Below are 21,238 nucleotides of genomic sequence, written 5' to 3'. Positions count from 1 at the left end.
TAGGAGCCCTGTGGAACCCCTAACTTGAACTTGGGGTGTGTCATGTGACGTGATGCAAATACTGTGCATACGTAGCCTGATTGTCCAAGCAAGCTGCACATTTTCACCCTGTTGCCTAGCAATGCATGCATTTTTCTTGCTAGTCGAAGCATAATAAACACACAAAAAAACAACAACAACAAATGCTGGACGACACCTCATTCGGCAAGTTTGGTTACCATGGTAACGTCATAACGTTTTTTTTGTTGTTTTTTTTTCAAATCTTCATGTTAAAATATAACATGTTCAAGAGTGAATCTTTTCAAAAGCTCAGCGGCCAAAGCCAAGGACGAAATGTGACTTTGCTTTGCGGATGCGGTTGTCACACGCGAGCGGCTATCAAATTGAGCCGTGATGTATTTTCTGCGCTTTATCCCGCAGGCTTACAGTGACATACGAATCTGTGAACATTCGCTCTCGCACCCTCGCTGAACCCCCCCACCCCCACCGCCGCGCCCCTTTTGTGTGTTTGTTGATTGCTTCCACACACTTGCAACCCAAGTCCAGCTGGAGATTGTAAAAATAAACGGCATGATGGGGAAAAAAAAAAAAAGTGGCTGGATTCGAGCCTGCTCAATTTCTTGCGTTTCATGTTTTTTTTGTTTTGTGTGTTTTTTGGAGCGTGGCACGGGAACGCAGCACAGGGCAACTAATTGGGACCAAAGTGGAGGCCACATGGTGGAAGTTCCTGCGAGAGGGGCGCAGGTACATGGTCAGGTGGCCCTTACATGAGAGGACATCAGGAACATTAGTAAGGATTGCTTCTCACACGCACACTACTTATTTTTTCCGTATGCCCAATTATCATTCTCAAATGGGCTCATATACTCGACTAAAATGTTTGCATGCGCAATTCTGAAACACATCACTACTGTAATGCTCTCACACACTACTGAATATTGTGTGAGAGCAAATTCTTTCTTGCGCTGAATTGTTTGTACAAGCTAATATACACAACTAAATTACTCTGATCAACGCTACTGCAACTCTCTCATGCACACTACTGAAATGCTCTCACATCATTGAAATGGTCTTATTCACTTCTAAAAATCTCCAATGCTATTTGAAACACCATCACACACTACTGAAACACTGTCAAACATACAAGTCAAACATTCTCATACACTTCTGAAATGCTCACAAACACGGTTGAAGTGCACTCACGCGCTACTGAAATAGTCTCACATACGATACTGATTTTATTTTATTTTTTTGCACCACTCAAATGGACTCATACACATGACTGAAACGCTCATCAGCCGTATCGCAACACTGTCACTCACATTACTGAGATGCTCTCACACAGTGAAATGGTCTCATGCACTTCTGAAAAGCTCTAACACACACTATTGAAATGCTCTCACACACTGCTGAAATACCATCAAGCATACTCATACTCATGACTGAAACACTCTACTGCAACACTCTCATTCACATTACTGAGATGCTCTCACACAGTGAAATGGTCTCATTTCAAATGGGCTTTTGAAACACTCTCACTCACACACTACTGAAACTCACATGCTTTTGAAACAGTCTCATACGCTTTTGAAGCACTCATATATGCGCTACTCACAGTAATCAAATGTGCAGCACTCTCATACACTATAGAAATGCTCTCACACTTTGAAATGGTCAAATGCAATTCTAAAAAGCTGGTAACATACTCTGGTGAAACTCTCACACACACTACTGAAAAGCTTTCTCACATACTACTGAAAGGCTATTGCACCATATCACTCTCACACACTACTGAAAAAATCTTGCACACACTGAAATATGTATTGGTCACGTACAGTCTCATGCACTACTGAATTTTGCTCTCATATATATATATATATATATCTCAAAATGCTCTCATATGTACGAGTAAAAATGGTTTCAGTTACAAAGAGAAATCAGCCAATGGGGATATGGGAGTTAATTATAATAATATTAGTTTTTTTTTGTATTTATAAAATGCATAACATTTAAACAATACAATTGAATGAACCGATTTTATGAGAAAAGAGCTAAATTAATGCAACAAATGAGAAGCGCTGATAACGTTAACGCTCGGCGGGCTTGATGGAAGAACGGAGCGGGGCAACCCGTAGTTTGCCCCCCAATGGTCCCGAGTTTGAGTTCAAAGCGACGGACTCTTTTGGCAACTGCTGTTTTCTGTCGTTGCTGTTAGCATCGGCGATCTGACAAAAATCGCTTCGCGGTCATCAAATTGTTCACAGTTGCTCTCATGTCCCTGGAGCGGCGGTGCTTGATTGTAAACAGAAAGTCAGAAAAAAAGAAGAAAAAAAAAAGACGCACTTATCAGGCCAATCGTGGCGTCGCACTGATGAAAGGGCTAAAAAAATAAAATAAAAAATAAGACCAAGAAAAAAAAAAAAAAAAAGTTGTGGCAGGTGGAGCCGCTTGTTGAGTTCATGGGAACCAAAATTACTGTAAGTTTTATGACGTAAATGACACATCATGCAATTTTACACACAGTAAAACAGCACCCAAGTGAATTCCAAGTGAGAGCATTTTCGACAAAATTGTGTGAAGGGTGAAATGCGCAACGAAAAAATATGGAAGCATGTAGAATGACATTGAAGGGTATTGAAAGGTACTTAATAATGTTACAGAGAAATTGGGAATGAATGAGGACTTTTTTGTTGGAATTTTTGTGGCGAAATATTTGATAAGTGTGTAATTTCGGAATAATAATTTTGTCCCTGAGGTGAATTGAATGAATGAAAATTTAGAATTTCTAATGGGAATGATTTAAATCTTTTTTTCTTTTCAATTCATTGAAATGAGAAAAACGTGAATCTGTTTAGCGGAATGTGTCATTGGAATGAATGGAGATTTTTTTGTGGGATGTGGAAAATTTTGTTGAAAATCGTTCCCAAGGTGAATTGAAAAATTGAAAATTTGGAATGGGAATGATGTGAATCTGCACTGAGAATTCGTGGCGATCTTTTGGGGTATAAAATTTGGCAATTTAAGAAAATTTCATTTTTGGAATGAGGAAAAAAAAATAGCACACCTGGTGTGAATTTTTGGAACATGTTGAAAGTGGAATGATGAGAATCGGTGTAAAAATGTGGAAGTAGAAGCATGTCACAAAATTGGCGAGAATAAAATCCGCAAAATTAAACTGTGTATGTACGATTTAAAGATGGTAAGATTGAACCGTGATATGGCGAGGGTCAAATATGAAATGCAACGAGGGTGCAATTTCTGGAGAAATTGTGTGGGAATGCTGAAAGCCGAATGCCAATAGCGGAATGCTTATGAAGAAAATTGAAAGATGAATTATGTGACAATTACAAAGTTTTAATTGAAGTTGAATGATGAATGAATATAAAGAATTGAGCATGATCACAGAGCTGGTAATGATGATCAGTTGTATGTATGAAAGTGGGCGTGGAAAGTGGGACTTAGAAAAAGTTCAATGTTTATCCCATTGAAAATGAATGGGGGAAAAGTTGATAATTAACGTCAAATTGTGCGAGTATTGTAAGTGACGTGGAATCAGACGATATATATTAGGGGTGTGAATTGCCTCGTACCTGACGATTCGATTCGTATCACGATTCACAGGTCACGATTCGATTCGATACCGATTAATCCCGATACGAATTTATAAGTCGATTGTTGCGATTTTTTTTCATTCAAATTTAGAAAATACTAATCAGTAAGCTTGTAGAGTGTAAGATTTATATGAAAATGTATTATTTATTTATCTTATAGAGGTTGTAATCTGTTTCATGTTTGAACAGCATTAAAATAAAATATTAAGGCTTAATGTTCCGTTCATATAACATTCTTCCATGCTCAAGGTGTGAATCCTAACCCGAAGTCAGACGTTTTGTTGAATATTTTTCCATTAAAAATGGAAGTTTAAAAATCGATTCACACACACACACACACACACACACACACACACACACACACACACACACACAAAAAGAGCAATGATGATAAGACGTTGAATCGGTAAGACTACCGAATGAACAATTCTGAGCTCTTTCAAAAAAAAAAAAAAAAAAAAAAAAAAAAAGATTTTTTTTATTGAATCGATTCGAGAATCGCGCGATGTAGTATCGCGATATATCGTCGAATCGATTTTTTTAACACCCCTAATATATATATATATATATATATATATAAATTTGAACCGTATAAATCGTACCACCAATCGAACCGTATTATGTGGGAGTTGTTTCACGGTAAAAAAAAAAGTGAGAAGAATAAAAATCCAAATAACAAATGTTTTATGTTTTCAGCATTCCCACAATTACTGTTTATATAGTAGCGTTTGTGTGTTGCATCTGTGCCTTGAAGGGGCGTGGCTCAGTGAGTGACATCAGAAGCCGCAGTCTGCTTTGGCCGGCTCGTCTGCGTGTGAGCGTCTGGGCGTGAGTTGTGGCCTACAGCAGGTTTCTGTGGCGCACACGCGAATGCGAGGGCATGACAAGCACCTTCATTGCTCGATTCGTTTTCCGCTTCTTCCGGGGTAAATTGAGGACAGTTAGGGAATAAGCAGGTCGTGTCGGGGGGGCACGTCCTCCACATGGCCGCCGCCGCCGCCACCGCTCGCTTTTCAACAGCATGTCATTTTTTTTTTTTTTTTTCCCCCGCCGCCACCCGATAAAAGCTTTTACTCCTCACTCGTCACCAGGAGGGCGACAGCCGGAGCGAGAGGGCTTAAAAAAAAAAAACGAGCCGCCGGCGAAAAGCCATCGGGAGGCTTAATTACACATAAGCTCACTTTAATAAGCGGCGGATCGAATATCGCAGGCGCACGTCCACGGAGCAACATCTGGACGCCGGCGGGTGCCAGCGCTGGAAGGAATGTCAGTAACAGAGTACAAATACTCGCTTACTGTACTCGAGTAGATTTTGTTGTTGGAATTTTTACTCCCCGTATTTGAAAATGTGTGAAGAGGTGGCAGACGTTTTTCACACTGCACTTAACTCATTCACTCGCCGCCATTTTCACATTTCGCAATCCCGTTGGCTCCCGGCTGTTTTACTGGATTTGGACTGATTTTGCAAGGCCCACAGAATATTGTGTTTTATGGCTATAAAAGCATGGAAGAAAGATTAAAGTCTCTTCTTTCATCAGGAAAAAAAAAATATTTTTCTATCTGTTTCCGTTTTGCAGCAATTCGCATTAGAAGAGAGCTAAGTTTCATCGGTTTTCACAAATCTATTCAAAATTGTAAGTAATTGAGCTTTTTTTCCCCCTACATGGACCTGGTTGATCTCCTTTGCTCTGCTGCCACCTGCTGGCCGTTTGTGTAAAAACTACCAATTCTGCACCCGTTCTTTGCAGTTGAGAGGCTGCATCAAAGTCTTCTGTATCCTCTAGCATAAAACAAAAAACAAAAAACGTATAAATACGTCTTTGGGACACTTAGAACATTGAAAAAAACGTATTTATACGTTATTGAGAGTAAATGAGTTAGATCAGAGTGCAGATAATTACGTGAAGAGAGATTCAAGTCAAAATAAAAGTACTGTTTCCACTCCTGTACTTATGCTGCATTCGAGGATGGTCGGAAGTCGGACTTTTGTGTGTACGGGAACGCCCCAGTTTACTCGAGTATAAAACTAAATAGCTTTCTTCATTCATAAATATTTGATATAACTTCACGTAATGCAGTGCTTCTCAATTATTTTCTGTCATGCCCCCCCGAGTAAGAAGAAAACATCTCGCCAAGTGCTACTTTCTTAAAATTCCCCCCCCCCACAAAAAACACGCGCACACATTAATCCCTCTCAAAAATCCCCAAGGACATTTAAACGCCGGATATCTTTGACAACGTGTTTCACTTTAGCTCAACTTTCAAATATGGGGCTGGTGTGGGTGGGTGAGAGGTGGTGGTGGGGGGGGGGGGGTTGTCTACCCTCTCGCCTGTGTTTGTCTTACACGAGTTCATTTCAAGCATAATTTATTGCCGATGATATTTACGAGCCCGGAATGAAAATTCATGGTTGAAGATTGACACATTAATGAATCTAACATGCAATGTGATTCATCGGCCTGCGGGGGAAGCATCTGTTTTCCTCGCGCCATTTGTCATCGGCCGGGAGGAGCTCGTGTTCGCGTCCGTCTATTGACATTGATACTGTGAGCGGGGGGGGGGGGGGGGGGGGGGGGGGTGGGGGCTGTTTTTTGCGTGTGTGCGTGTGTGTGAGGTCTAAAGGCGCTTCACCCGTCTGGTAATTACACAGTAGGCGATGCAGCTCCCGCGATACAACGCCACACTTTTCTGGCGAGATGGGAATCCCCCCCCCTCGCCCCCCCCCCCCCGTTCCACCTCCGCCAGCTCGCAGGCATTTGAAGGTGGAACGTTCCAGAAGCATTTTTCCAGAAGTTGCAGAGTTTTTAATGAGGGCTTTCTGTTGGAGATATTTTGCCGGTGATTTGCAGCACAGGAAGACGCAAACCAACGTTTTAAGTGTCACGGAAGGTTCCAGAAGCAATTGGGAAATGTTTTTTAGCCCCTCCCCCCTCAAGGTCATTCAATTAGAGGGATGTTGGACGTATGTCCTTTAAAAAAAAAAAAAAAAAAAAAATGACAGTGATTCTGCTCACAATTGGGTCGAGTAACATGAAACTGCTTTTCTTTTGTGTGATATTCATTTTCTTTTTAGGAAAGTGAAATATCAACAGTGTGTCTTCCCTTTTGGGAAACTGCAACATCAATTGATTGTCTTCTTTCCGGGAAAGTGTAACATGAAAAGTTTTTCTTTTTAGGAAAGGGCAACCTTAATAGTTGGTCTCTTTTTTTTTTCAGGGGAATTGCAACGTTAGAAGTTTGTCTTCTTTCTGGGAAAGTGCAACCTTTATGCAGTTTTTCACCTGAAGGAAAAGGGAACATAACTTGTTTGACTTCTTTTTAGGAAAGTGCAACATTGATATTGATATTTTGTTACTATTAGGAAAGTGCAACCTCAACAGTTTGTCTCTTTTTCTGGGAACGTTCAACATGGATAGTTTGTCTTCTTTTTAAGAAAGTGCAGCATTTCCCCTCTTTTTATCAAAGTGCAACATCAATAGTTTGTTTTCTATTTTGGAAAGTGCAACCTGAATAGTTGGTGTCTTTCTGGGAAAGCGCAGCATTTCTGTAAGTTTTCCATCTTTTGGAAACGGGAGCATCGCTTGCTTGTCTTCTTTTTAGGAAAGTGCATTGATAGTTTTATTCTTTTTACAACAGCTCAACATCAATATTTTCTTATTATTATGAAAGTGCAATCTCAACAGTTTGTCTCCTTTCCTGGGGAAGTTCGACATTGATAGTTTGTCTTCTTTTTAAGAGAGTGCAGCATTTCACGTCTTTTTTTTTTTTTTTTTTTTAAATAAAAGAGCAACACCGGTAGTGTGTTTTCTTTTTAAGAAAGTGAAACAACAATAGTTTTTCTTTTTTGGAAAGTGCAACCTGAATAGTTGATGTTTTTCTGGGAAAGCGCATTTCTGTAGTTTTCCATCTTTCGGAAACTGGAGCATCACTTGTTTGTCTTCTTTTTAGGAAAGTGCAATCTCAACAGTTTGTCTCCTTTTCTGGGAAAGTTCGACATTGATAGTTTGTCTTCTTTTTGAGAGAGTGCAGCATTTCACCTCTTTTTTTTTCTTTTCTTTTTTTTTTTTAATAAAAGAGCAACACCGGTAGTTTGTTTTCTTTTTAAGAAAGTGCAACAACAATAGGTTTTCTTTTTGGGAAAGTGCAACCTGAATAGTTGATGTTTTTCTGGGAAAGCGCATTTCTGTAGTTTTCCATCTTTCGGAAACTGGAGCATCACTTGTTTGTCTTCTTTTTAGGAAAGTGCAATCTCAACAGTTTGTCTCCTTGTCTGGGAAAGTTCAACATTGATAGTTTGTCTTCTTAGAGCAACACCAATAGTTTGTTTTCTTTTTAAGAAAGTGACTCATTTGTGCTCATAGGAAAGTGCAACATCAATATTTTTTCTTTTTTGGAAAGTGCAGCATTTCTGCATTTTTCCCATCTTTGAGAAACATCACTTGTCTTCTTTTTACAACAGCTCAACATAAATATTTTCTTCTTATTATGAAAGTGCAATCTCAGCCGTTTTTCTCTTGTTCTGGGAAAGTCCACCATTAGCGCTTGCAGGTTTTCATCCGTTTAAGAAAATGCGACATCACTTGCGACTTGCCAGATTTGTAGAATGTGGACATACCACAAGGCCGCTTCATCGCAGAGCAACAAGAAACGTACGCGTCCAAATCAAGCTTGACCAAAGACGTGATGATTGGCTAGAACATTTTTCTGGAACTTTCCAACTTCCAACACATAATCAGCGCTCCTTGAGGGGAGCGTTTCACTTTCACAATTTCCGCCTTTCCACATTGACGGCACCGCAAAATTCGCTTCGCCCCCCCCCACGGGTACCACAAATCACACAAAGTACCCAGTATGCTTTTTGTGGGTTTTCTTTTTCCATGCCCGCAGACGTGACTTGACGAGCGGGACAGACGCGCGAAACTCCCCGTGACGCAACGCCGCCCCGCACGTCACCTGACTTTGTAATCAGCTCGAGACAATCTGTTGAAAGTCCAACGCCAGCCGCTGATTGGCCGCCGGGCTGTGCCCGATACGTTCTGACATGTTTACACAAATTCGACTCGGGGGAGTCGTCAGACGGGCTCGTTTGAATCGGAGCAAATCAGTCGGAGGGAAAAGTTGGAAAACCGCAAACGTCAGCAGCGTCAACGTGGCTTTGCCGCTGGTTTTTGAGCTTCTTTGGGCGGGGTTACAGGTTCAAATGCCAAAGCGGAGGTCCCGGTATTCTTCTAACTGATTCGAGCTTGTTCCGATCGGTCATAATCCGTAGTCGATATGGGCTTGTTTCACCAAAAACATCGATTTCTGATCAAAAAGCAGAGAAACAAAGTATTTGTCAGAAGAAAAACTCTCAACTCCAACCGTTACCCAATAATCGGTTGGATTTCAGTTGATGGATTTACATGCCCACAGCAGTGAATCCAACTAGAATTTTTTTATTTTTTATTTTTTATTTTTTTTTAAGCATTCGGATACTCATCTTTTCCCCAGATTTTTTTCCCCAGTGTTGCTTTTTTTCGACTTCCTGGTTTTCTCAATTTATGTTCTCATTCAACTGAATGAAGAAAGACAAATTAGAAAGAAAAAAAAAATCTGAAGTGAAGGTACCATTCATTGTGTTTCTGTGCCAAAACTTAATTGCAGTGTCCATGCAGGTTCCATAAATAAAAAAAAAAAAAGAGAGTGATGACTAATTCAACAAGCGAATAATCGAGCAGTACCAAAAAAATCACAATCGAGGACAGTTTTACAGCACGTTGAGAAGACCGAAGTAGCATTTTAGTCACTCTTATGCAACGATATTGCGCAAGTCAGCCGCGAAAATCATTCTCGTGTTTTTTTTTGGGGTGTCTGGTGAAAATGTGCTTTTAGCACCGCAAGCCCAGTCAAGCGTTACCTGCATGGTCTTAAAGTGAACCTCCACACGCGGGCACTGGAAAAACTCTCTTGATTGGTTCCAACAAATTCTTTTCAAAGAATATCATCATGAGAATTTTCTATATCTGATTATAAGGCAAAGATCGTTTTCAAAATGCATTTATAACCTACTTGATATGCAAAATTGATCATTAATCCTTAAACCTTTGTATTTTTTGAGTGTTTTTTTTTAAGTAACTGTAATATTGTACTCTATTAAAACATACGATAAGTTCATACTAATATAAAATGTAATTGAGCCATTTTTGCCACTTTTTTTTTTTTTGCTTCAGTTCAAGGGTTATCGTGCTGCTCTACATCATGGCCACATAACGTACGGATTTACATGGCGCTAATCAAAACCCATCATCAGTAAGCTGCAGTAATATTAGTCATTTCATGCAGAGGATAAAGAAAACATGCCCGAGAGTATCGTTTTATCGTGTTTTGATATGTGTGACTTTCATAGTTTGTGTCCAAATACGATCCAAATCCAAAGCTATTGCTTAGCCTGTCTATAGTGTTTTGCATTGTTTGTTAGCATTTAGCTAAACTGACTTTACAAAGATAAAGCTATATGGTTGTTTTAAATATACATTATTCTCTTCTTTTTTTTTTATGTTGAGTTTTGGCAGTAAACATCAACTGGGAGTGAGTCAAAACTGATGACTTGGACTTATTGTTTCCAGATTCTCCGAATCTGTTTTCGTCGTCGAGCCAGAACAACCTCAAGTGTAAACAAACATTCTCACACAGGTACAAAAATAATAATAATAAAAAAATAATAGTTTGGTGTATTTTGGGTCACTTGAGGAAAAGTCATCCAATTTCAGTGAAAGGGCCATTTTATTGATGTAAAATGTGGAAAACAGGTAAAAAAAAAAATTCAAGGGTTAAGAGTGTAAAAGCAGTAAAAAAAAAAAAAAAAAAAAAGTTGCCATTACAAGGGCAACCGGGGGTGTCCATTAGTCAACTGCAAAGAGCAAGGTTAAATCCTCTTTATGGTCAGCGCTCACCTGTGATATATAAGTTAGGAAAAGGATGCCGGCGGGAGGCGGAGGTGAAGCGGACGCGTTTGTTCGGGTGATGCAGGGTCATGCTGAGGCTTGATAAAGTGCCGCCGCCTTCCCAGAGGACAGCCAAAGCCGGAGAGCTCGACTTTTCACGCTCTGCAAGTCCGCTTCGTCTCTTCGGAAGCCAAATACATTCTCAGGGCTTTCCCATACTCAAAGTATTTAGCAAATTTTGGGGTGCAGCTAGCCAAAAATTGTCTGGCTAGCGCACCAGGAATGTCAACAACAGTCTGTTTCATTCAACAGCAGAGTAGAAAATTACTTGCTATGTTTCTATTAACATCTTTTTTTTTTTTTGTACATGAGCGCAAACGATCTTGTAAGAAAGCACAGGTAGCCATTTCAACCGCCGCCCTGCTAGCGGCTAAAGCTAACGTTACTCCTCTTCTCATTCCCGTTATCAAAATTCGCAAACCTCAGCATTTGTTTTGACCCCCGGCGTGTTCTTTTTCAGCGTTTTAGCATTTGCTATCATATTACCTCATAAAGAATTTATAACGCAATATGAAGCGGCCGCGGCGGGAGCGACAGCGGAGATATTCGCTCGCTCACCGTGCTCGCCACCTCTCGTTATTGACGGGCAAAGCCGAGGAAGGCAATAAAAGAAAAAAAAAAGCGGAGGCGATATCAACTGGCCGGCGCCCTTCAGGGCCAACTTAGCGGTCACGTCAGCATCCTCGAAGCCTCAAATATTGCTCATTTTCTGGCCGCACAGACCGTATTCCAGGTTAAGAATTGATTACATCAAATTAGGAACTATACATTTACATTTATTAACTCAAAGACGTATTTATACGTTTTTTAGGTTCTTGTTTGCTAGAGTTTTTGTATGAAGGCTTTGATGCAGTTTCTTACCTGAAGTGGTCGCTTAAAGCGATGGTAGTTATTGCAAAAAAAAAAAAAAAAGTGTGCTTCATCTGTTTCATTAATGGAACAAATGAAGCACACTTTTTGAGTGAATGAGTTAACAGCCTGTCTGACATAGCTAAAGTATAAGTTCAAAGTTCTCCTCAACCAGGATTGTGCACATACATCTGGTCATTCGAATTGAGCAGCAAATTGGCCATTGAAAATGAATGGCGAATCGGAATTTTGTCATTCAAATCAGAACGCGTCATGGCTAACACGTCGCTGTTGGCTAGCTAACGCCGTGCTAGCAACAAACGAAACGGAGTTTACAAACTTGGACACCGGACCTGAGAGATCAAACTTAGCTTAGCGCTAGCTAGGATGAGGCTAGTAGCAACATATTTTAAAACATTTTTAAACGGGACGCAAGATAAAATATATCCTTTGTCCTGCCGTCGGCCATGCTAGCTACGGCGTAGGATCCTGGTCGTTAAAAAAGTCATTTCAATTTGATGCTGTCATTCAGTGACTAATGTCAGTATAAAAGTCAAATGTCCATATTGGGTTGAGTCAAAGCAAGACCAAAAAAGTAAGACAAAATTAGAAAATATGTGTTAGTCCCATAATAGGGAAATACACAAGTATAAGAAGAACATAAATATAGTAATAGAAAATCCAGATAAGTACAAAGAAACGTGACAGGTAACCAGCGACATGACGTGACAAAAACATTTGACAACAATGAACCAAACAGAATGTAACAAACCTGGCAACAGGTGGAGAAGAAAACCTAACGAGTCAACAAGAAACAATCAAGGCTACGGAAAAAAAAACAACTACGTGTTCAGTAAGGGTGTCACGATTTCGATTTTTTATCGAAATCGATCGAAATTACGTCACGATTTCGAGCATCGAAATAGAAGAGAGGACACACGATTCGATGCCCCCCCCCCCCCCGCGCCCGCCGCCACCGCCGCCACCGCCACCTCCCAGGAAAGCAAATGAGACGCAGCCATTCAGCTACTAGCTAACGGCACTTGTTAGCTGACTTCTCCTGCAGTCATGATGGCAAGCGCGGACAGACACAGCAATGGTGCTTCAAGCCGCTCCCGCTTCTCTCGTCACCAGTTTGGAAACATTTTGCGTTCCCGGTGAGTTATGTCGACAACGTTCACGTTGTCGATAAAAAGACCACAGTTGCAAGATATGCTATGTGCGCGTACTGTACTCGGCCACGGTGTTACGCCCGGCTCGTCAAGGGGAAGGGAAGTAACACAATAACAGAAAATATAGAGTAGATAAACACGGGTCGACTTTAACATCTGAGTAGTTTTAATTGAAATTTCAGGCAGGGGTTTGACAAGGGAGTGAAAGTGGAAGGTGAACAAATAATAACCGCATTTGACAGAACTGACAGAACGGAGGAGAAACAACAATAACCAATAGGGTTATAATACACGGATACACAATAGCGTCGCGCTGGCACAGTCGTCCAATCGGAGTGTCGCGCTGGCACAGTCCTCCAATCAGAGTGTCGCGCTGGCGCATTCAAACTGAAGTACCATTATACGGGCACCAGCCGACACAAACACACACATACATACATACTAGGGGAGCGGAGCCGGCGGCGTGCCCGAGCCGCCAGCCGTAACAACGGGAAACACGACAAACATGACGGGACATTTACGCAGGCATCACAAAGATTTAGATTTATCAAATTCAACTAGAAGTGGGAAAACAACGGTCCAACCAACTATTTCATCCTCATTTACAGTGAAACTTCCACACACTTCAGCTCGCGCGAAACGCCAGATCCATAGGTCTATTTATAGCAGCAGACCTGCAGCCTTGGAAAACGCTGGATTCAAACATTTAATTAGTGTACTTGAACCATGCTACAGTATGCCCAGCAACTGTAAATGTTGGGATATAGTTTGTTCAGGCTGTATTTGTTCCATGACTTTGGATACAATATATTTTTTGTTGTTGTTGCACATTGCACATTATTTTAAGAGGAACGCACAGCACACTGTTGTAACCAAAAACAGTCAATAGATGGCAGGCACCCACTGTGACTTTTTGTTTTTGTTTTTTTATTTTTTATTTTACACTTCAGTAAGAACAAGACGGTTAACTTTATATTGTAAATAAATTCTTTGAATTTGATCATTCCTGCCTAATGTCAATTATCATATATTACATAAATTTACACAAAAATAATATGGAAATTGCATCACCTATATGTAGCCGATCTTTTGAAATAAGATTTACTGTACAATGAATAGAACCAATGATCATAGACTAGCCTTAGCCTACAGAAGCATATGCCTCTGTGTTATAAAGTGGGGGAGCGGAAAAAAAAAAAAAAAAAAAAAAATCGAAAAAAAAATCGAATCGTGACCCCAAAATCGAAATTTAAATCGAATCGTGGAGTTGGCGAATCGTGACACCCCTAGTGTTCAGGTTTAAGTTTAACGGTTAAGTTAGAGTCAGTTAATTTTATTTGAATCTTACCTGAGGACCAGTTGCCCAACCATGGTATGACCTGTTGAGGACTAGTTGTCCAAGGATCTGTTGTCCAGATCTTGAAACTGACTGTGTTAGTCAACGTCTAATAATTGCAATCTGCAAAAATAAAAATAAAAAATACAAAACTGAAGCACCCGTCTGAAAATGTCTGGCCTGTGCGGTGAGCTAAGGGACAGCCACAGTCGGTCCCATAGCGCCCTCCTTCGCAATGAGGCCAAAACGGGGGAGTCAGACTGGAGCACACAACACTCATCTACTAGGACTTTTTTTTTTTTATTGCTTTATTGCTTCCTGCCAAAGTGAAAGAGCACAAAGAACTGTAGAAAAGCCCCCCCCAAACCAGGGGGATCCCCCCCCCCGCCTTTCGACTACCCTGCTGTGAAGAACAGCCCTGCGGTGGGCAAGAGGCCCCCCTCTTTCTGAAGGCTGGCCTGTGAATAGTAGGATGCTGTCATCGTTATCCTGCCAATTAACACTCGTTTGTCTCCCGTGAATTCAATTAGGACCGTATTCATGAGTGACCAGAAGTGGGGTGGTGTCTTCACGAACCCCCCACTCCTCCCTCACAGGCCACCCGCTGACTCTTCAGAGAACTTTTAGGGGTCGGCCCATACATGTGAGCTCACCTTTTTATGTGTCTTCAAAAGGGGATAAAAACAGCAAGGAGCGAAGGATCACGCAGAGTTGAGGTTAAATAACGTTAACAATCAAACAAAACATTTCATTATCAGCGACCTCATCCTGGTTTGATTGACATCATGTCACATGAATACAATACACAAGGATTCAGTGGCAGTCTTAGGTAACAGCACGAACACGAAGCAGTCAACGGAAACCAGACATCCGAGTCTGCTGTAGTTCTACTGAGTCCGTCAACTTGAGTCAGAGTCCTGATAAAAAACCGAATTGTCTGAGTCCACAGATGAAACCAAATTATCTGAATCTCCCGAGTTTCTGGCGACGCCATTAACTCAAGTCAGGGAACCAAAAAGGAACCGAATTGTCTGAGTCCACATCGTTTTTGATGAACGTCAGTCAACGGACGCAAACCAGATTATCTGGATCGCTTGCGTTTCTGGTCACTCCGCGAACGCAAATCAAGTGATCCGATAATAAACAAACCATTTGAATCTGATGTGGTTCCGCTGAGTCCTACTTGAATCCTCTTTGTTTCTAGTGAGTTCACTAACTTCTAGTCTGAAAACTTATACAAACATCATCTGACTCTGGACTTTCTAGTTAATCCGTTAACTTGAGTCGTCAAATATCAGGATAGACAAGTCTGCTGTTTTTTTTTCGGCAAGTCTTTGATGCAATACTAGGAAATCAGTTGTGGAGCGACTGGTCCAATGTGAGAAGAATCATTTGCGTTTGAAGTGTTTCCAGTGTTTGCAGTAACTTGAGTTACCAAATAGATATAAACTTAATTGACTGAGTCCACAGTGTTCTCGGTCTCTAACGCTAACACAATCAGTGGACTGATGAGCAGGGGCACTTCCGACAGTCGTCAATTCTGCCAATGACGATGCCATCTTACGCCGAGTGCTTCCACATTTTTGGCGATTGCTTTTTGAAGCTTCACAAAATTGCACGGAATGAGAAGGACCGTCTGTAACCACCTTAATCGACTGAAGTAAACCTGCTTCAGTCGGTGTTCAGGTATATTTTTGTGAGGCTTTGACTGACGGACGCGCCCACCTCTGGAATTGATATAAACGGAATGATACTGATGGTTAGACTAACCCTAACCCTCGGGTAAGCTTACTGCAGTCAGTGATCCAACACCAACCGAACCGCCTGAATCTTCGTTGTTCTCAGCAAAAGTCCTAACTTGAGTCGGTTAACCAAGACAACATAATTGTCTGGGGCCGCAGTATTTCTGCTGAGTGCGCTAACTTCAAGTCAGCAAACCGATACAGACAAATAGTCATCTTGCTATTGTCTGGTTAACGATCGGATAAAAGAAAATCCACTGAATCTGCGGCCTTTCTAATGAGTACCCCAACTCGAGTCAGATAAGGAAATCATCTGAGTCTGCGGTGTTTTCGTGCTGGTCAATGGAGACGTAGGACAAAACCACTTCTAGTTCACTGAGTTTTTAGGTAAGTTAAGGTACTACCTACCAACCAACCAACCTACTTACCTACCTACCAACCCGCCTACCCGCCTACCAACCAACCAACCAACCAACCAACCAACCTACCTACCAACCCGCCTACCCGCCTACCAACCAACCAACCAACCAACCAGCCAACCTACCTACCTACCTACCTACCTACCTACCTACCAACCAGCCTACCCGCCTACCCGCCTACCAACCAACCAACCAACCAACCAACCAACCAACCAAACAACCAATCAACCAACCAGTGAACGAAAAGTCTAGGCAGACTATTTTAGTCTGCTACAAAAGTCTGTAGGATTGTTTGGCCATGGATGAGGTCCTGAGAATCAATGAAGTGGCGGGTGCGTCGCAGATACATTCGGGCGTATCCCTTTAAGAAATGATTCGGGCATTTAAGACTTCTCAGAGGGAAAATGTGTGTTGCAAATGAATTTCAGTGGAAGAAATGTGATTCAAATTATGTCATTAAGAGTAAAAGTCACCGTAATCTCTAAAACACGCCGCGACACGGAAAGAGCCGCCAGGGTGGATGGACTCGACTCACCACACACTCACATTGCGAATGTAGGGCTCATTAACGCACACGTGCACGCGCACACAAGAGAGGGGAAAGTGCGTCAAGGTGCTTTTAGGCGTGAGCGGCAGCCAGCGTGACGGTATGACCACAGCGTGCTTCTTAAGAGGATCCAGTTTAAAGCCGCTAATGTCAGTATGTTTTATATTAGCCACGGATCAAATGACTTCTTCTTCGGCTTCGCGCCTGTAGTGACAAAACCACCTGACTGGGATCCCGACTCGGCTTTATGGGTCTTTTGCACGTGTTTGGCAGCTTACTGCTTTGTGTTTTGTCAAGTGTTTTTTTTTTTCCGAGTAACTTTGAGAGATGAAACATACCAGCGTTAAGGTTGTGTAAAACGTGTACTTGGTGGTCGCACACCTAAAGATGCGGAACTCAACAGTTCATTAAAAATGTTGATGTGTAACAGTTGCTTGTGCTGCTCCGGTTTTATGCTAGCGGTATATGCTAAGCAACGTAGCCAGGTGGGAAATAATGGAAATTATCGTACACCCGTTATCATCAAAATACACTGATTGGCGACAGTCAAATATAGTCGTTCTTATGTTTTACTCTTTGACTGCCAAAAACGTTTAATAACGTTTAGTAAAATCACGATGTATGTCGCCATAAACGTTAAGTGACATCAACTACTTTTTTTTTTTAATATATCAGTGGTCAGTGCAACGTCCAAGTGCAGCACAGCCGGGTCAATGAGTTGTGAAAGCAAAAACACCCATTAACTATGGCCAGCAGATGGCAGCGGTAGCTGCTCGGGCCCTAACTAGAGCTGCGAATCACAATGAAACATGACGCAATCTGATGAAATACAATGTTTTCAAGGCTGACGTGAATGATCAAAGCCTTTGTAACATTAAACCTAATTTGACGGCGCGTCACTAAACAAAAAATATTAGTACCACTGTTGTGGAGAAAATGTATCTTTTCTTTTCAATTTTTGCTCAATTTCACTCAAATGACCTATTTTCAAATGATGATTCCTAAAGAACGGAATAAGATAGAAACATACTTTTTTTTTCTAATGAAAGAATGGAATGCAATCTTTCATGTGGTACCCATGTTGTTTATGTAGCAAAAGAACACAATATTCTGTTTGCTTCAAAAAATGAGTTAAAATGTTCGAAATCCGCTGACATTGGGGGTTGTTTTTTAATAACGTGTGGCAGTAAAAGAGTTAAAAGAGCTCACAGGCACAGAAGGCTTCGTTGCGGGTTAACGTCACTGATCTGTATATATTACTGGATAGGTGGTTTGAGTCTTGCGTGATTTCCTATTTGGGAGCGTCTCTTGGGGGCGGGCACTGACCATGCAGCCAATAAATTCATGGACGGTTCTCATTTCTCATGCTCAGCAAAGCTCGATTGGCTGGTGTGATGTCACATGAGAACAGATACCTTCAGGCGTCGCAAAAAAACTCTGGCAGTTTCAGTTTTACCGGCAATAATCCAAAATGGTCAAATTATCGTACATTTGCCATTTTTTGGGATCATACATCGTACAGAGGGTCAAATTATCGTACAAATACGAAAATTATCGTACACCTGGCAACACTGATGCTAAGCTACGGCGTTATGCTATGACATTACACATTGATGTTACTTTGTGTTGTTATGTTACAATGTTATGCTATGTTTTTATGCTATGCCGTTACGCTACTTAGTTATTTCACGATGCTATGCTACTTTGTTATGCTACAGAGATATGCTACGGTTGTTCTGCTATATGGTTTTATGCTACAATTTTACACTCTGATGTTATGCTAATTTGTTATTTTACAATGAAATGCTACGACGTTATGTTATGATGTTACACTTCTTTATCTTATGAGGTTATGCTACAATATTGTGCTACGACAATATGCTAGGATGTTACACTACAACAAGATGTCCCGCTATGAAACTCCTCTCGCTATGAAGCCACTTTGCGCTTTCTCATGCCACTGTATCATACCGCAACATTCAGTATGATATCATAGTAGGATGTCATGCTACACCACAGTGTCAACGATGATTCTTCCATGAATTGTTTAGCCCAGGATCGCAAAACGGGAGTAGGCGGAGTTTCACTTTTTCTTTTCTGCCTTTACCAAAATAACTTACTGAATGGCTAATACCGAATAGCAAATTATACGTAACTCACAAACGAGAGCCAACTAACAGACTTCCCGAACCTACCATAAAAATGTAATGTATAAATACCCGGTTTTCAATGTTTTTTTTCCCTCTCGCTGTCGAACGCTGGAAAAATAGCCGCGCGCTTTGGTGTGTTTGGTCCGCATCCTAATGGCCTCATTGCGAGTGAGGGATGAGCGCGTCGACATAATGTGACAGTGATCCAAATCCGAGTCTAAGATGGTCGTCCTGGCCGCGTGTCGGATGGCGTCGCCGAGCGCGCACGTGATCCCGCCGATTGAGCGCCAAAGCGGCCTCGGTGCACATTCGTGTCAGCGGCCGCTCATCAGCTCGCCTGCGTGTGTGTGTTGGTCCTGACTTCATGCGGAATGACTCGGTGGCAGTCGTCCGCCTCGCCCTCTAATGGCTCATTATTAACTTGGGAATAGTTGAACGACTGCACTCGATTAAAGTTGATTCGCTCGGCCCCCTTTTGTATCCGGGACGCGGGTCGGGTCCGATTTCCGGCGCTGCGGCCGACTTAGTCGGTGTAAACATCGTGATAGCAACAATGACTTGGTTTTGTTTGACTGAAACTGCAGGTTAACCCTTTACATACTGTTTAGGTCATACGTGACCCGTTTCGATATGAAATTCTTTCATCATGGAAATTTTCATGCATTTTGGTTCGGTTATCCAAAATACATCATGAAAAATCTTCGTCTCAATTCTTTTGTACAAGTTTGTGTATAATGAGGCAATTCCAAGTCAAATTCACCCGTGTCGTCTAAGATGGATTTTAGACTTAGACTTAGACTTGACTTTATTAATCCCTTTGGGATGGCTCCCTGTGGGAAATTTACATGTCCAGCAGCAATGAGAACAGATAATAAAATCAAAAAATAATTCAATCAATCAATAAATAAGGCTATTACACCAGAGATTGAATTAATAATAATAATAATAAAAATAAGATAAAAAAATTCAATCAATCAATAAATAAGGTTATTACACCAGAGATTGAATTAATAATAATAATAATAATAATAATAATAATAATAACAATAAAAATAAGATAAAAAATAAAAATTCAATCAATCAATCAATAAATAAGGTTATTACACCAGATTGAATTAATAATAATAATAAAAATAAGATAAAAAAAAATCAATCAATCAATAAATAAGGTTATTACACCAGAGATTGAATTTAGTAATAATAATAATAAAAATAAGATAAAAAAATTCAATCAATCAATAAATAAGGTTATTACACCAGAGATTGAATTAATAATAATAATAATAATAATAATAATAATAATAATAACAATAAAAATAAGATAAAAAATAAAAATTCAATCAATCAATCAATAAATAAGGTTATTACACCAGATTGAATTAATAATAATAATAAAAATAAGATAAAAAAAAATCAATCAATCAATAAATAAGGTTATTACACCAGAGATTGAATTAATAATAATAATAAAAATAAGATAAAAAAAATCAATCAATCAATAAATAAGGTTATTACACCAGAGATTGAATTAATAATCATAAAAATAAAACAAAAAATAAAAATTCAATCAATAAATAAGGTTATTACACCAGAGATTGAATTAATAATAATAAAAATAAAATAAAAATTCAATCAATCAATAAATAAGGTTATTTTGGGTTAAATCAAGTGAAATCGTCTGAATGGTTGAAATATTAAAACCGTAAAATGGCTACGGTTATATAATCGTTTGGGATTTGTCATTAGAGTTATGGTAGCTTTGATTTTTTATTAGTTTTGGTATAACGTTTTATAAATACGAGATATTTCTTGTGTGCAATATTGGCTGCACCTGGTTTCATCTCTGGCTGAAGGTAGCTAGCTAGATAGCTTAACTGCGCTAATTTAATTTGCTTTGTTTATTATTGTGAGTGCCTTAACTTACGGTTATAGATTTAACTTATTGGCCTATTTTCTGTCTGTCTTTAGGAAACCACACACTCTCACTCACACACACACCCATACAGACACAAACAACTTAAACCAAAAGCTGCAAACATCAACATATGTATGAGGATTGAAGAAATACTGTCAGTGCATTTTATTTATTTTTTTGATGTAAAATAGTAAAAAAAAAAAAAAAAAACTAGGAAAAAGTGTTTTTTTCAGACTTGAAACAGATTAATATTATTTACATTAATTATAATGGGAAAAATAGTTTTGGATTTCGAACAATTCGCTTTTGGAACAGCCTTCTGGAACGGATTATGTTCGAAAAGGTTTGGCCGTATCTCATACCCGCGCATCAACGCACACGACACGCGACACCTTGAACAGGACCAGAGGACGAACATTGAGCAAACGTTTTTACGAGCGGACAAAAGGTGTTTCGCCGAGCAGCTGCGACTCATCACGTGTCGCTCACGCCAATCACGGCGCAGCTCGAGCGT

At 40.3% G+C, this 21,238-nt stretch overlaps 1 protein-coding gene across 1 annotated transcript in view; it reads left to right on the top strand.

Annotated features, from left to right (window-relative positions):
• The first annotated feature begins 661 nt into the window (after window positions 1–661).
• The window catches only part of LOC144027433 (chymotrypsin-like elastase family member 3B), a 56,949-nt gene continuing 36,372 nt past the window's right edge, over window positions 662–21,238 (top strand). Inside the window, exon 1 of the mRNA XM_077534950.1 lies at window positions 662–790. Within this exon, the coding sequence (XP_077391076.1) occupies window positions 749–790 (42 nt within the window). The 5' untranslated portion in view covers window positions 662–748. The remainder of the gene's footprint in view (window positions 791–21,238) is intronic.

Source organism: Festucalex cinctus, chromosome 10 (genome assembly GCF_051991245.1).
Source record: "Festucalex cinctus isolate MCC-2025b chromosome 10, RoL_Fcin_1.0, whole genome shotgun sequence".
NCBI classification, from domain to species: domain Eukaryota; kingdom Metazoa; phylum Chordata; class Actinopteri; order Syngnathiformes; family Syngnathidae; genus Festucalex; species Festucalex cinctus.
The sequence above is the reverse complement of the archived record's forward strand: the minus strand, read 5'-3'. Positions and strand labels throughout refer to the sequence as shown.